Source organism: Anas platyrhynchos, chromosome 2 (assembly GCF_047663525.1).
Source record: "Anas platyrhynchos isolate ZD024472 breed Pekin duck chromosome 2, IASCAAS_PekinDuck_T2T, whole genome shotgun sequence".
Taxonomy (NCBI): domain Eukaryota; kingdom Metazoa; phylum Chordata; class Aves; order Anseriformes; family Anatidae; genus Anas; species Anas platyrhynchos.
Window position 1 is genome coordinate 11611873 of NC_092588.1, and position 16420 is coordinate 11628292.

General features: G+C 46.4%; 1 protein-coding gene across 2 annotated transcripts; it reads right to left on the reverse strand.

Moving 5' to 3' along the window:
- Positions 1–367: 367 nt before the first annotated feature.
- RNF139 (ring finger protein 139) lies at positions 368–7050 on the reverse strand. 2 transcript variants are annotated; one of them, XM_027452684.3, is made up of 2 exons: positions 6665–7050; positions 368–2429 (listed from the first exon to the last, which is right to left on the reverse strand). In XM_027452684.3, the coding sequence occupies exons 1-2, from the start codon at positions 6846–6848 to the stop codon at positions 613–615; spliced, it is 2001 nt and encodes a 666-aa protein (XP_027308485.2). In that variant the 5' UTR covers positions 6849–7050; the 3' UTR covers positions 368–612. The 2 variants fall into 2 exon arrangements, with proteins under 2 accessions (XP_027308485.2, XP_038030247.1); XM_038174319.2 differs by lacking the exon at positions 6665–7050 and adding an exon at positions 4598–6482.
- Between the last annotated feature and the right edge of the window lie 9370 nt (positions 7051–16420).

The following is a 16420-nucleotide window of genomic DNA, read 5'->3' on the forward strand; positions in this document are numbered from 1 at the left end:
CTACTGGTAATTCAGAAGTGCTTAACAAATCAAGTGCATGCTTTACTACTTTACCCCAAAGCTTAACAGGTTCATTTTTTTGTTCCGCATACACAAATGCTGTAGCATTAAGCCTACCAGCCTATTTTTTTTTTATTTTTATTAATACAACTCACTAGTTTTTAAGCAATAAAGCTCTGCTAATACTGAATTTGTAAGTAAAGCTACTTTGGTTCAGGCTTTTCGTTTCTGATTGGAGCTGTTGAACAGTCTGCTTTCACCAATAGTTTTCCTTTACATCCAGAACTCATTGATCAGGGATTACTGCTATACAGTCTTTGGCACAGCATTCTCACTACAGCAATTAAAGAGTGTTTTTCCAACCATCTTAAAAACATGAAAACATTTTATTCCATGTACAATAATGTACATAATTTAAGGTGGTCATGAAAGAGACCAGCAAGTTAGAGGTATATTTACAGTAGCACACACCACAGTAAACAACCACCATTCACAGACTCAACATCAAGATACTGCTGTTGTGCTTAGGTATAACAACTACAAAGTGATACTTTTTTCATCTGTTGAAGTCAATTTAAACAAATAATACCTCACAGCTTAGGAAAGGACTTCTTAATCACCCAGAGAGTTAGAGTTAGCATTAAGAGTCTCATTCAAGTGCTGTTCCACACAGTCGTCGTCGTCGTCGTCATCTTCGTCACTCTCTGAACTGTCATTATCTTCATTTAATTCATTTTCAGCATCAGCAGCTTCTTCTGCAGCTTCTACAGGACCTTCGTTGGGTGCCACAAACCCACTGTTGTTAGAGACGTTGGCGTTCTCCTTGTCCTCAATGTACACCTTCTGGTGGCACATGGGGCACGTGTCCTGAATGTACAGCCACTTCCGAAGACAAAGTGCATGAAAGTAATGGTTGCAGGGCGTAATGCGAGCAGAGGTGGTGAACTCGTGGTAGCAGATTGCACATACGTCGTCTATTTCGCGTAGCCGGCTGCCTTTTACCTCGGGAAGGGAGTTGATTTTCTTAACAGCAGTCCTGCGGTTTATAAAAGTCTTCCAGCCGTTCTTGGCTTGCAAGTAGATGTTGAAGTACGCATGCAGACACATCATGCAAGCGCGGATCTTACTTCCCGACTCAAAGATCATTGTGTAAGCTCCGTTCCCAAACATCATCACTCCAAAAATGAACTCGATAATATTGCCAGTCGAACGAACATAATAGACATAATCATCGAGTTTCTCCCACAGCACGTTATAGTAGCCATCGATCATGAACAAAATATAAACAGTGATAGAAACGATGACTTTTAGGCAAAGCTCGACGCAGAACGCCGTGACCGCGAAAAGCCACGTGTTCAGGGCATAGTGGTGCCACAGGACGTAGCTGAGCAGAACCGGCAGGACGAAAAGGCAAGCCGAAACGAACAGCACGGGGAAGTGTCTGCGGAACGACGAGACGTGGGAGGCACTGAGAGACATCAGTACGGGGTCCGTCATTCCGTGGATGAAATGCAGGACTGCGGTCAGCAGAAGGCACATGTTGCGGCTCAAGCGAACCAGCCTCTCCTCTGGTTTCAGGCCGCTCAAGCCAGTCTGCAGGGCCAAAATGAAAAACAAAACGGGCGCTACGAAACCCAGCCTTTTGTCATCCTCGTCGGTCGAGCCGATGAAGGCCAAGATGCCGAGCCCCAAATAATGTGCTATGGAGGAGATGACGGCGCTCATGCCTAACACAGTTAAGGTAGAATCGCACCCACTTATTATCAGGCTGCAGATCAGCTCCCAGCAATTATCCCACGATATCAAGAACTTGTCTTCCGCGTTGGTTTCGGCCATCTTTACAACGTACGTCAGCACCACGGCCTGTGCTGTGAGTCTCGTCAGCCAGAAGACCCGCAGGACCGCCGGGAAGCGAATCCTCTTCCACGTATCCTCCATCAGCAGCTGTAATCCATAGATGCGGTACATGTGCCTCACCAGCAGGTAAACATACCGCACCGAGTAATAGAACCATTTAATTTTTGTAACCAGAATGGCTGTGGTGTTCAGCGTCAGCACGAGGCCTGAAAGAAAAACCAGCACCTGCCGGACGCTCACGGGTAGCTCAACAACCAAGCCGATGACAGGGATCAGTATGTCCAGGATGATGAGCTGGGAGTAGATGGACTGCACGTTCAGCAGCGTCACGTATCCGATGCCGAAGGTCAGCTGGAGGATGGAAAGCGCCATCCATAGCGAGGGTCCCTTGTGGGGGAGGAACTGAATCCCAAACGCTGCTGTGTAGTAGGCACTGTAGAAGTTGATGTGCAAAGAAGCGTAGTAATTCACCAACACTGAAGTTGCAGCCAGCAGGAACGCCGAGGCGATCATGTAGAACTTGAAAAGTGCTCGCTGTTGTAACACCAGAACAACACTGGACACAAAGACACCTGAAAGCAGATGGAAACCATTTAGTTCTCGGCAGAAAGTGACCGACAGATTTCACCTATTAGCTTCGGAGAAACGTTTACGTCCATTACTGCTTTCCATGTAGGTGCCCACAACTCCATGCTCCCCGCGGTGCTGCTGTCAGGGCAGTACAGGAGCCACCTCCTCTGCACTTCACACGCCTGCACGTACAGCACCGCTGTCACCGGGTCTGTCTGCAGCCTCAGACCGAGCAGGGCCAGCTTCCAAGCCCTCAAAGACCCTTCCCAATCAGCCTCGAAATCTAAGGGCAGCTGAGCTCTAAAAGCAGACGGCTAACAGCTACAGCACCGGCTCTATACGTACAGTCAGGGAATTCACTCATTTATCCCCATTTTACACCCCCCCGCTTCACCTGAACAAGGCACTCAGCCACAGATGCTGTTTAAAGTATTTTAATTGAACCCCATGCCCTTTTAGATTTTAGTTTTTTAAACCACAGTGGTTGAAACACTGGAAAATTGCTGCAGCTTCCTGGGCACGGGGGCACTCTTCCAATTCTCAATTTGTTTTCATTTCTGATAAGGTTATCCTGAAACGCAAGCTTCATGGAAAAGACCTGCCAGTGTACCACGTTTTTGTAGGCAATTCCAAACTGTGCCACTGGTTTCTTTGCAGGTACCACTGCGAGTTTCTGTCTTATTTATTACGGATCAGATTCGGATCTTGAAATTCCTGTTTGCTAACCCTTCCCTCATACCAACCATCGTGCCTGTGACAGGAAGCCTGGATCTTCCTATGACAAACCATATCGCAGTGCCTGTAGTACCTTTGCACCACAATTTATGCCCTTGCAGCCCGCTCCTCCTGTAGCATAACTCACAAACTCCACCAACACGCCAGCCACAGGCAGGGCCCTTCCCTAGCACTCCTGCAGCACATCCTTAAGCACTTTTTCCTTCAGGAAACTCACTGCCTTTGTTGTGGGTGTCCCACCAGCCTCCTTTTGCTCTCCACAGCTTGTATTTCAGTAGAAGCTGCTTTCCAGCCCTGTTATAAAGCTACTGAAATCCCAAGTAACGCTCTTTTTACTGGAGGATAGGATCAGTTTCTTCTGAAGATGGTGTTTTGGATTGTTCCGAATCCTCCAGAATCAAATATGTAAACAAGGAAATATTCTAAGCCTCTGTATCTTGATCACAGGAATAAGAAATGTGGCTAAGAAGCAGCACTCGGTTCCACCAGTGGCACTGCCAGCTGCTCTTGACCAAACAAAGATGAGCGACTGAATAAGAAGGAAAAATGCGAACATGAAATGATACCAAAAGGTAGACTATCCCCCCCCAAAAAGTTACCTATGCACCTTAACAGTGCTCCTTGCGAGCAGCACTGGCTTATGTAAAAACACACTCCTTAACTAATCATTAACCTTGGGAAGGTGACGGAGGAGAAACTTGCTCAGCTCTCCCACGGAAAGCTGAGACTCGTTGCACACAACAGTTTTGTGGAATTAGCTTGAAAATTTCATTGCCTGCAAAATAAACACCTACGGGAAAGCCGACGGTGCTGAGGAGTTCGTGTCCTCTCTCTGAGCCTCAGGAAAGACTCAGCTGTAACAAGGTTGTTGGCTATCGGATTCTGACCCCTGAAGCCAAGGAGACTTCGTACTAACAAGGTTCCTCTGATCCATGCCCATTAATTAAATCCATTTTTCTGCCTTGCAGTACTTAGATACTGCAGGTCCCCTCGCAAACACTGACCTTCCACATGCCAGACACATCCCTGAAACGCTGCTGCGGTGAGTCAGGCGAGGGAAAAGCGACACCCACGGGTTCCTCTGAAGAGGGCCCAGTGAAAAAACATTTCCCTGTCAACAGGTGCGGGAGGGCCAAGCCCACAGGAACCTCCAAAGATGACACAGACCAGCGGGAATTTCGGAAGGGGCGGTGAGCACGGTGCTCCCCTGCTTATAGGAGATCACATCCATGCCGGGATGTCCCACTGCCCCACGTTGTGCTCACCCAAGAGCAGCCCCTCTCCTCTACCTCACTGCTGCTGTTCCTCCCCGGTGAGATCTGTCTGGTGCTCCCCCAAGTGCTGCTGCTTCACTTCTGAGCACCTTTACCCTTCCTAGCCGTGCCTCCCCACCTCCAGCTACCTGTCCAGCACAGCCTCCAAGCACAGCACTTACTTTTAAAATTGTTCCTTGCCCTGCAACAAATCCCTCTGCTATTTCCTCCTTGCGCTCCTGCAGTTTTGTCAGTACCTTTTTGCAGCAGCACACTACCTAAAATTCAACTTCCAGCCAGAGGCAGGGCTCAATTACCTGTGCTCGTCAGTGCTGCGATCACGTGGAACTGCCAAATTGTTTTGCCCTTGTCCCCAGCCATCGCTCGTAAGCCCGCATCTCTCCACGGACTCCGGTATTATTGCAACCCTCTCCGAGCACCGTGCCCTCCCTGGGGATGGACCGCTTTCTGAAGGAATCCTTTTCCTAAAAGTAAGTGGCGGAGGAACCAAACGGAGGGTTCCTGCAGCGAAACACTTTTAAAACCATTCAGAACTCCATTTAGCCAAGTAAACTGTGCTCCTGGAGTATTTCAGAGCTGTAAGCTGTGCATTTATCCTGTCCTAAGCAGTGCTGTGCTACGAGAAAAGCTTAGATCAGTTTTTCAGTGCCAGCAAACAGTAACTAAAAAGGGGCAATTTCCCCTGTGTTTATATACAGAAGGACCCAAGACAAATATTTCAGCTTACCCTAACAACAAAACCCCAACCCTGTAATCCTTAAATTCAGAGGAAGATATAAAAATAAATAAATGTGTAAGCCTGAACAACATGGAAGGTCTTTACCATGGTCTCTAAGTGGTTACATTTTTAATTTTTGGAAAGCCAAGAACCACAGAGCACTTGTCTCAAAGTACAAGACATACATAAAGTCTTACATAAACTGTTCCCAAAGCTCCTGTGCAGCAGTCAGGGGAGGGATCACCCACTCCTTCCCCCAAACCCTTCCAGAGAAGTGATGATATAAACACGGTCCTGAAGAGCTCCTTCATAATTCAGCCCCATTACCACGCTCCTAAGAGAGATCATCCGACAACACATCCACCCGCCTCGTTTACATCGGATTAAGTTCCAGGCACTTCCTACAGCATCTGGATCACACAGCGAAGGGCTCCTCAGCTGGTTTGGGTGAGGCAGGGCAGTGCCATTTCCCCTTAAAAAGGAGCCATTTCTCAATGAGGCACTCTTAGTAATGACAGAAGGGTGGAACAAAAGGTCCAGAAAATGGGCAAAAGGGAAGGAGAACCCCTCCTGCCCGTCCCAGAGCCCTCAGGACCAGCAGCAGGGCAGGGCAGGACGTCCCTGGGCTTGCTGCTGGCCGCAGCCCTTCCCCAGGTGCTGCAGGGAAGCACCTGCTTTGTGTTTTTAATTTCTTTGGCTCTCCTCTTACCTCCTGCTCACCATCCCCTTGGCCCTCCTCTCTTCACCTAGCGCCGTGCTGTCACCACCACACTTCTCGCTCTTTATCTTTCCTTTTAACCTCTCCTGGAGTTTCCTCCCCTGACAGGTGTCCCACCCGCGTCCTTGCTCACACTTTTTCCTAACACAAACACCAAAACCACACCAAGTTAACACGCCGTGGGCCTGCAAACCCTCCTGCTGTATTTCGGGGGCTCCTTCCCGTCACGGCAATCCCAGCTCCTGTACAATTCGGTGTCAGCAGCGGGCAGCACGAGGGCACACACAGAACCCCTCTTAGCATTACATCCCACACTGAAAATAGCGTGGGATAGGCGTAACAGTGAATTAACCTTTATCTCGGGAAAGAAAACAGCATCTGAGGGTCTGGGGGGCTTCCAGGGGTCGGTTTGCTCTGGAAAAGGAGGAGGAGGAGGAGGAGGAGGAAGAGCAGGGAGCTCCTGAGTGCCCAGCAGCAGGCAGGGGAGCGGGATGGGAGCCACCAGGAGGGGCAAGGGAGGAGAAGACACCCTGAAGGCCCCAGCAGAAGGCAGGCAGAGCTTGGAGGACACCAGGGAGCCGCTCCGGGCCGCGGGAGGGCAGGGGAAGGAAGGAAGGAAGGAAGGAAGGAGCCCATTCCCCACGGCAACGCCTCAGGGGCCGCAGCCAGGCGGGGACAGGCGACAAAAGGGACGGAGGGGGGGGGGGGGGGGGGGGGGCAGGCAGGGCGGCTGTAAACAAGGCCAGAGGGCATGGAGGAGGGCAGGAGGAGGGCAGGAGGTGTCCGTCTCACCCAGCAGCCGCAGCAGCACGGCCAGCAGCGCGGCGCCCACGGAGGAGCCCCCCGGCAGCGGGGCCGCGTTGAAGATGGCGTCGATGAGGAACAGGCTGGGCACCCGCAGCGCGACCTCCAGCCCGCCACGCAGCCGCGGGCCCAGCCGCAGCCAAGCCAGCTGCGGAGGGCCCGGGGCCGCCATATCCCAAAAATAATAATAATAATAAAATTAAAAAAAAAAAAAAAAAAGAGGCTATGAAGGAACGAGGGCGCTACCACCACGCTCCCGCCGCCTCCTCCTCCTCCACCGCCCGGCCCGGCCCGGCCCCCCGCCGCGCCGCCGCCGCATCCATGTTCCCTCAGCGCTGCCTCAGCGCTCCCGGCCCCGGCCGGGCCTCGGGGAGGGGCCGCGGGGCCGTCACCGGGCTCCGCTCCGCCCCCGCCGCCGCCGCCACCGCCTCCGCCTCGGGCCCCGGCCCCCGCCGCCCCCCGGTGCCTCCCCGGAGGGCATGGGGGGAGCCCGGCCCCGGCCCCGACCCCTGAGGTGGAGCCGGGTGTGGGCTGCTGGCCTCCCCCCCCCCTCAAGGAGGCTTCGCCTTCCCCTCTGGCTGCGCTGACAGTTTGTTAAAAATCAGTGAAATCGTAAAAAAAAAAAAAAAAAAGGCGCGCGGTCTCGCGTCAGACGCGGGTCAGGGTGGGTTCCTTCAAGCCGGAAAGCGCTACACCATGACAAATAGAAATAAAGGCGTTTATTTCATGTTATATTGTTATTATGCGCAGGCCCGGCTTGTCTCACAACACTCCTGAGGGATGGGGGTCATGGCATGGCCCCGGGGGTCCCAGCATGGCCCCAGGGGCCCCATCACAGCCCTGGGGGTCCCATCACAGCCCCAGGGCTCTCATCACAGCCCCGGGAGTATCATCACAGCCCCAAGGGTCCCATCACGGCCCCAAGGGTCCCAACAGGGCCCCAAGGGTCCCATCACAGCCCTGGGGGTCTCATCACAGCCCCGGGGCTCCCATCACGGCCCCAAGGGGCCCATCACGGCCCCCCAGTCCCCACTGCCACCCTGGGCCTGCCCTGACACCCCCGGGCCGCCCTCGGCACCATAAGCGCTTCCTGGCTTCTCAGTGAGTCACGCAGCCTGGCGGGGCGATGATCTTTTAATTAGGGACGGGTTAGGCAGAATTTCCTGTTGCTGGTTTGTCTTTTTTTTTTTTTTTCATGTGTGATGCGAAGGACCTGCCTTCCTGGGTACGTAACTGTAGGTCTAGATCGTATGGAGAAGAGAAAAAAATTAAAAGGGTTTTCCTCTGAAATCACGTTTCCTGCCTCTCACATCCTCACAGGTGCCCCACGTATTTGGGCTGCCTGACTTGTGGAAATGCCAAGCTGCCTTGGTGTGGACAAACAAGCAAAAGATGCAAATGTGTAATCAAAGTTATTCCACCCCAAACAGGGGCATTTTCCAGCGCCCTGCCCGTGCCAATTAAAAGCAGTTCGCGGGCCGCCCTGCCTGCTTTTTGGCATCAGCCACGGGGTGACATCTGCAAACGCCAGCCTCTGGCTTCCCCTGTCACAGCTCAGCCCTTCCACACGGCTGCCCAGCTCACGGCTTAAGCCCTTTCCATTATTTTCCAAGGATGTTGGACCGGGCCCAAGAGAGTTGCATATGAACTTTCCTAAGCCGTGCCCGGCGCTCGCAAAACCAGAAAAGTTGCCAGATTGCTAAAGGATTGCGTTACAAAACCCGTGTACATGGGCAAAGTGCATTTTTTAATCACATGGTGGAAGGCATAACTCTGACCCAGTAACCGCCCTGGTGCCAAATAAGAGTTAGAGGTTAGGGCTTAAAATGTGAAAAGTGTTTATTTTACTTACATTTGCAGATGGCTGGATCAAAGTGATTCAGACTTTCCTGAGTAACTTTACTCCCCAGCTGCTAAACTAACTGCTACTGAGCGGCTAACTATAAATAAAAGTATTTGTTTCGCAATGACAAACAATGTAAATCAAACAGATCTGTGTACTTGATAATTCTCCATAATTCATACAAAAATATTTCTTTATACAAGGTGGAATTTCAAGAAATCAACAGCTTAAAACACCGTTTATGGAAATAGAGTTCCATGCCTTCTGGAGGCCCTTCCAACTTCATTTAATGTCCTCATAAGTCAAGATCTTACATCTATGTTTTGCAATACAGGATCAGAGGCAATGTTATAGAATATATTTATATTGCTTTAAGAACATATCAATTAAATGGAATCTATTAAATTGATTTTCAGGTTTAAAAATGTACATTTACAGGTATATTTTACGGATATTATTTAGGCATGGAAGTAAATTATTTGTACAAGACAGTTCCAGAAATCGTAGTGTTACCAAAGTGTATTAGGTCAAATTCATTGATTTTTACACATATGTTTCAGAAAACTTCCAGTGTTTAAGAGTCTCACTGTTAATCTTAGTTAAATTAAATATATATATATATATAAACGTGATTATGGTACACATGGTATGTATGAAGATGACACCTACTGGATACTTGTAATTTTACAGTTTGCACTACTGAAATCTTCAAATACAGAATAATAAACCAAATTCAACATTGTGACACAACCATAACTACTGATTTCTCTTCAGTTGCATATACAAATTCAGGAAAATTTGTCATTATTTAAGATAAGTCTCAACTTCTTTTTAAAAGCAAATGTGGGAGGGTAAATCCTATTCTATATAAATTCATATTAATACTTGTGGACAAACTTTTCTCAGCTGGGGGCTTCTTAATATTCTTGTCCATAAATTAAAAGATAAATTAAGCATGAAATTCCTTTATTTGTCTATATGGATTAATTGTCAGGGGCACATTGTCCTGAAGTCCAAGGTGAAGCTTGTTCCGCATGTCAGTGTACACCTGACCTGGTAAAAGTGTCAAGCCTACACGGCTACACCCCATGTCAGGGCAGCACAAAGAACATGCCCTAGAGATACGATTGATAATACATAAGACCTTAACACTAGTCAACACTTTCTGAGTAAATTAATACACCTCCTATATCAGGCAGCAAGTCAGAAAGTCCCTGATCTATTTATTTCAATGACAAATGTATGCCATTGGGATTCCTCAATGTTCTATACGAGCAGATAGGAACAGGTTGGGGTTTTATTCCATCATTTAAAAATTACTGCCGAGGCTGTGGGGAGAGTCTGTGCCCATGCAAGGTGGCCACATCTACAGCCGCTGTTTGGCAAAACTCCTCCCTTTGCTTGAATGATCTCATGAGCCTTTCAAACCAAAGACTTTGCTGGATTAAAAGCAATGCTTACACCAGATATTACAAAATGACATGGCCATGCAAAAATCACTTTTTTTAAGGGGAAAAGGATAAAAATGCGAGGAAGCGTCAGAGTACCATTTTGATTTCTAACTTCAAGATCCTGGAAACTGTAAAAACAGTATCTTTGCCTTGAAGCACCTTATATAAATTTAGCCTGATACAGTATTTTTTGTAAGAATTAAAACAGTTGGCTAATAAGAAAAAGTTAAAAACGTGCATGTCAGAAATGAGAAGTTTTAGTTTGCAATGAATGTAACAATCCATTAGCTATTTCAAATTTGATTTCTCCTTCCCAAATATCTTTTGAAATGAACTATATGATTTGATTTTATATTTCTTATAGAAGAATAAAGCTCTCTACAGCTTATCTTTCCTTTTGCTGTAAGAATTAAAATCAGTGAATATGTCTATAGTGGGGACTGAAACAAAAAACAGGAATCGTGAAAGGAACCTAAGTGGATAACTCTGTTTTCTTGTCCCAGGATGATATTCTAGCACGAGCAACTAATGTGCCTGCCTTTTTTTAAAGAAGCCAAGTTTTTTTTTTTTTTAATAAAGCCTAATAAAGCTTATGTTTAATTAACATAAGCGTAGGTGAATTCTGCAGGTGGGCGACCCCCAGCTGTGCCTTGCTGAAGCTGCTGTGCGCCTCCTGCAGCTTATCCCATCAGTTCTGCCTGTCTGAATGCCCTGCATGGCTGCCTGAGGAGGTGTGCTACCAATGACAACAAATTCCCAGCTAATGCGGAGAGATCCTGGGGCTTTCCCAACCCTGCCCTTGTCCTGCCGTTCAGGACAGACTTTTGTACGTGGTGCTTTTGGCGTGGTGCTTGTGAAATGTCTGAACGCTAACGTAATTATGGTTTAATTTGGAAGATTTATGCTCACGTGACTGCTTGAACGCTATTATTAAAGGCACTGGTAGTCTTGACCCAAGAATAGTTTCTGTCTGTGCTGCTCACCACCCTATCTGTCTGGTTTCCTATCTGTGACCAGCACACAGCCAGGTGGCAGGAAAAGCAAGAGATGGGGAATCCAAAGCCCGCAGCCACCTTCCTGGTGTCCGTCTGGCTACGGGAGAGCTGCAGGGCCTGCCACCAGCCTCCTTCCTCGCCGTGGACATCACTGCCTGCTTGCAAGGCCGAGCTGCCCAGCTCCCGCAGGGAGGCACCGCACTCAGGGCACTGCTCACCTTTGCCCTTTCTGGCTCCAGTTCTCGGTGCTGGGGCCTTTAGGAAGGGCACTGCTTAAGGCAGCTCCTCCCTGATCTTTCACCTCCCCTAGTTTTGGTTTGTTTTCCAAGCACTACATGGAAAAAGTGTTTTGTTTTGTTTTGTTTTGTTTTCCCAATAACTCTCCCCCTTCCCTCCCTGACGCTGTGGCTTCTGCTGCTGAGGTTTGCGTTCTTTTCCAGAGCTGCTAACTGCGTATTGCAGACCTGATTTAAAGAGTTACCAAAGCAAGCAAAAAGAATGAATGAGTATAGTTCCATTTTTCTATTACCCTTTTTCTGCTGTCATGATGTTTAATTTAATTTTTTTTTTTTTTTTGAGTGTATCTGACTAGACAGGCAATATTGTGTGCTTGCTGGTTGGGTATCACACCTTTTCTTAACACTTTCCCCTAAACCTGTCCTCCCTCCTCCCCTGTTATTAATCCATGGCAGAAAGAACAACATGCTTTACTACAAATTACATATTCAGTAAAAATAGCTCTAGGATGTTAAAGCAGTAAAATATATTTAGAGTATCTCAGAGCAGGTACTGGAAATTTGTCCTAGGAATTGGTGTTCAATATGTTTATGGTTTTTAAGACTTGTTTCTTTTCTGTAGATGTTCTGGGCTGTTACTTCTTGATAGCTCAACATCTATTTGTTCACAGAAAAACATGTGTTTCCTAAAACAGGTAGGAAGCTGGAAGAGCCCAATGGCCAGAGAGAAATACAAATGCCCCTGATATTTTGTGTGAAGCACGTGGAAGAGCAGATGCTGCTGTAATAGTAGTTTCTCTGACCTCAGCCGTGTTTTGTGTTATACAGATGTAAATGTAATACATAAAATGCCAATCCAATGTTAACTTTTAACCTCATTAATGAAATTTTTCCTTTTGAAAACACAAATTAAATAGTAGCTATACACATAGAAACTTGCTCTATACATTGCTTTTCATAGCTAACAAAAATAATTAGATATTACACTTTTTTTTTTCTGCTTAAAAGGTGATGTGTGGCTGCATGCAGTGGGTCATACAGCTGAAAGGCAAGATCTGGCTATTCTGATTAAATGTACACAAAACAAGGCCTTGTTGAATTGATTCTCTCAGATATTCAGCAACATCTGGGCTGCAGTTGTAGGACCCCCAAATTACAAAGTGAAATAGCAAATGTTAAGACAGGTTCCTTCAGCCTTGGGGCTGGCATTCATTTTACTGTTCATACTACTTTTGTGAAAGAGGAAAGTGGAGAAAATCAGAATTATACTGAACACCAGATGTACCACAGCAGAAAATGCAATCTTCTTGAAAAATCCTCGCTTTCAGAGAAAATCCCAGCTATGGGAACATTCATCTTTCTGCCCTAACTGGCTGAGGCTCATCTGCCAGGGCTTTCCTTCGCTTCTCAACAAGACTATATTGAATGTTACCAAGCAGCCTTGAGGTTCACGCTCTGATTGCCACTCTCCCTGAACCCCATGACCAGAACAAAGCCTTAGCAGAAAAAAAATTATAGTGAAAAAGCTCTCTTTTCTGAAGTCACAGCAACCCTGCCCGTGGTTCCCCTGCCCTTTGCATGTACAGTGCCAAGCAGGAGCTATTTGCTAATCTGTGGTCTACTAAATTTAGCTAGTTCCTGATAACTGAAAATGGTTGACGGAACTGTACGGCTGGTCAACAGTTAGAACACGTCAGGTTAGCACCAGTTAGCTAAAATAAAAGTAGTTAAAAATAAAAAGCTGAAAGCTGCTCTGTATCGTGACAGGTTTTTTGATTAATGAAGCACACTGGAAAGAATCGTTTCCTGTCTTCAGATAAAATGACACGTCTCAGGATGATCTCAGCCTTCAGAAGAGCTCATCTGGGAGATATTTGTTTACGGGCCACCCATGAAAGACAGACGTGGAGAGAATCAGAGCTATTTTGAAAACCAGACCTGCTACGGCAGCAAATGTGGTCTTGAAAGCTCCTCCCTGGCAGAAGAAATCCTACCATGGCTCCCATGGAGCTATGAGTCTTCAGCAATGTGTTTGTAAAACACTGCATCTGGTCAGCAAAAAGAGTTGTGAGTGTTAGCCATGAGTGAGGCTGGGCTAGAGGGATTAGTGTAATTCGGGCTGCATACAGCTACCGTCTTGGTGAGGGGGTGGGAAGAAGAGTAGCACGGTTTTGTCTCACATCAGCAGAGCCCAAGTGATTTGTAGTATCGTGGGACAGAGCTACGACCTGTCTAGCATTTCCTCTCCCAGGGAAATCCAGACCTTCGTATAACTGATCATAAACTTGATGGGTTTGATGCAGACCAATGTTCAGCAGATTTTGGCCTGACATTGAGCGTTGAGCTGCAGCGCTGAAGCTGAATGAGCAGTCAGCCTCACTTCCTCTGCCGATAACAGAAAGCTCATTCAAAGGCGTTTCAGCACTTCGGCTTTATCATTTCATCTCTCTGGTTTCATCACCATCTAGAGCTGGCTTGGGTGGGATTCCTCTGAGCTGACTGCCATCTAAAAGTCTGCTTGGTGTCAGCTATGAAGGCTTCCTGAGCAGTCAGCTGAAGAGAAACAGGCACTCTTAGACACTTATCTTTAGATAGGTGAAGTCCTTCTCCAGAGATGCCAGAGAGGACAACCTCTCACTGCCTATCCATGGAACTGGGATGGTTCCCAACCCTTTGTTTGACTTGAGCTGGGTGAGAGAAGGGTGCCACAAAGGGCTGGGTAGCAGTCTCTGTCAGTGATGTAAGGCATGGCTCAGTAAAGTCTGGGAGGGTGCCGAAACTAGCCCGACTGACTTTTTTTACATGCTCGTGTAGGTGGTTTCAGTTCTCACACTATCCCTCCTAACCACAAGTGATACAGAGCGCAGAATTTCTCTTTTGTTAACCAGTTCTATATTTCACAACCGAGGCACTAAGAATAGAAACATCCTGAGCAATTCAACCATTTCTTTTTAAGATTTGATATTATTTGCACTGGTATGTATAACACATATAAAATAAAATACACAATATGCATGTAAAATCTTGATTATTTGCATATGCTACAAAGATTTGCTGTGTACATTTGATACTGAAAAGAACATCCAAATCAGTGTCCTGTTTTGAAAATGTCACAGCCTGTTCTCCTTTTTCTCTCGAGTTCATTAATGTAGTGCTGTTTTGTGAAATGTTTTGCTATTGATATGGTTTCATTTTCCAACAGGATGGCTTTAACCTATAATCAGCATTCTGCTCTTTTGGGTTAGTCAAGATTTTAACTAAAAGGAGTATTCATGAGCATGAGATCCAGAGCCTGCATAACAGGCTGTGAAATTTCAACCAGTTCTTGTCCCTAAAATAACTCATATTTTTCAGAAAGAAGTTTGGCTTAATTTTGAAAATCATCCTGAGGAGCAAAGAAGTGATTTCAGAACTTAACGCTTGACTTCTAAACAAGGTTTTACTCCTAGTTAGCAAATCCCTTCAAGCTTTGCAAGGCTATATCAAACCCTAGCATTGGCTTTGATTAGAGCCACGTCAAATATTTGCCTTGGAATCTGATACCACACGAACTTTGCTTAGCCCCACATTCCACTGCAACTTTTGTGCTTAACAAATGTTCACAAAAACCATCATTCCAACACTGGTTGCCTATAACATTCACCGAAACCTGCCATTTAAACGTAAAGACAGCTCAGTAATGACAGTCTCAGCTGAATGTCTCCTTTAGACTTGGAATAAATGAAACCCTCGGGATATTTGCAGGTATAAAAGCAAAAGGTCGTGCAAATCCTTTTGAGCCGAGAGAGAGAGCTTTTGCACAGCTTGAAAGCTAAATCACTCTTTATAGTGAAACATCACATCCCAAAGCAAAATTTAATTTCGACCTGCTCGCTTGGTTGATTGCTTTAGATGGAAAAGCCCGTCCAGTACAAACACCTCAAAGCACATTTCCAGCCCCTAGACTCTTGGTGGCCTGGCCAGAAGATGGCAGGAGTGTTTTGTGGGAGGAAGGAAAGAGTGCCAGACAGGCAGGTGTTCTGGACTGAGGGGTTAACTAATTCATGGTCAAGACTTGAAACATTAATTTAATTATCCGTATGAGGGTTAAACTGTAAGATAACAAAGGATATCAGGATTTTTAATAATTTACAGCTGCATATGTACAGGGGGAGGCAAACCCCTCTGACCTCACTAGCATCGCCTGTGTGGGACGTGCTTCCAGTTTAGTGCCAGTTTTGCACATATGCAAATTTCTGAGAAAACCATGGAAGAATCCCACACAATTAGGTTACAAATATTACCAAACCTCTCCCAGTTCTGGGCTTTCTGATCCAGCATGCACTCTCACAAACTAGCAGATGTCTTTTCTTGCCTTATGAAATTATACTGGATTATAATCTGTCTATTTATTTCCTTTTCTCTGTTACTATTTTCTTCCTTCTGTAACTTCAGCCTGTGGAGGTGCAGGGATAAGCCTGCAATGCGTTTAGATACTGCTTTACAGTTTGATACTTTCCCCTCTCAGCTACCCAAGACTGGCAATTTCCGAATCCTTTCTAGAACTGCAAACAGTCCTTTATTTCATTAGAAGTGGAATAATTCTGACTGTCATTCTAGCTGGTGGAAATTGGATAAAATCTCTTCACCAACTTACTTTTGAGTTGGCTAGAATTGCAAATTTAGGAAAGCAAAACACTTGCTTCCCACTAGGGGTGAAATGTTCAGTTTTTGTAAAGCTCCTAGCGACTCACCCATCTGGCATTCCCCAGTGTGGAAATACCCTGTGTCTGTAGAGAAAACAAAGTCAAAGAAATACACATAGTGCTTAGAGCAAAACACCATGATGCTCTTAACATCTATTCACTTACAAGAGATCATTTCACGGTTCAGTTCCAGGCGTGCACGAAGTGTAACTTTCTAGACAAGGAGCTTTACTGTAATTTGAGTTACTCCAGTTCACCAGAGAACTGACCTGTTGGCACTGATTTTCATTCATAGGCTTTAACTGATCTTTCAGATATCCTGGGCACAGGTCACTGGTTCCCCTAAAGGAGAGGACAGAGGTCTTAAAGGTAATTTAGTTTCCTAATGGAAACGAGCATAGGGAGCAAAGGACAGGATCTGAAGACATGGTAATATTGCACAGCCATTTGCCAAAGGTTTTAAGGCCAGACATGTTATATTGCTGTAATCAAGCTGAAATGTTGTAAAAGTGTGTGCAACTGAAACCAGGCCAT

Coding starts and splice junctions, on each gene's coding strand:
- RNF139 (XM_027452684.3), bottom strand. CDS start 6,848: ATGGCGGCCCCGGGCCCTCCGCAGCTGGCTTGGCTGCGGCTGGGCCCG. Junction 2,430..6,664: donor CGTGCTGCTGCGGCTGCTGG/GTGAGACGGACA, acceptor ATCTGCTTTCAG/GTGTCTTTGTGTCCAGTGTT.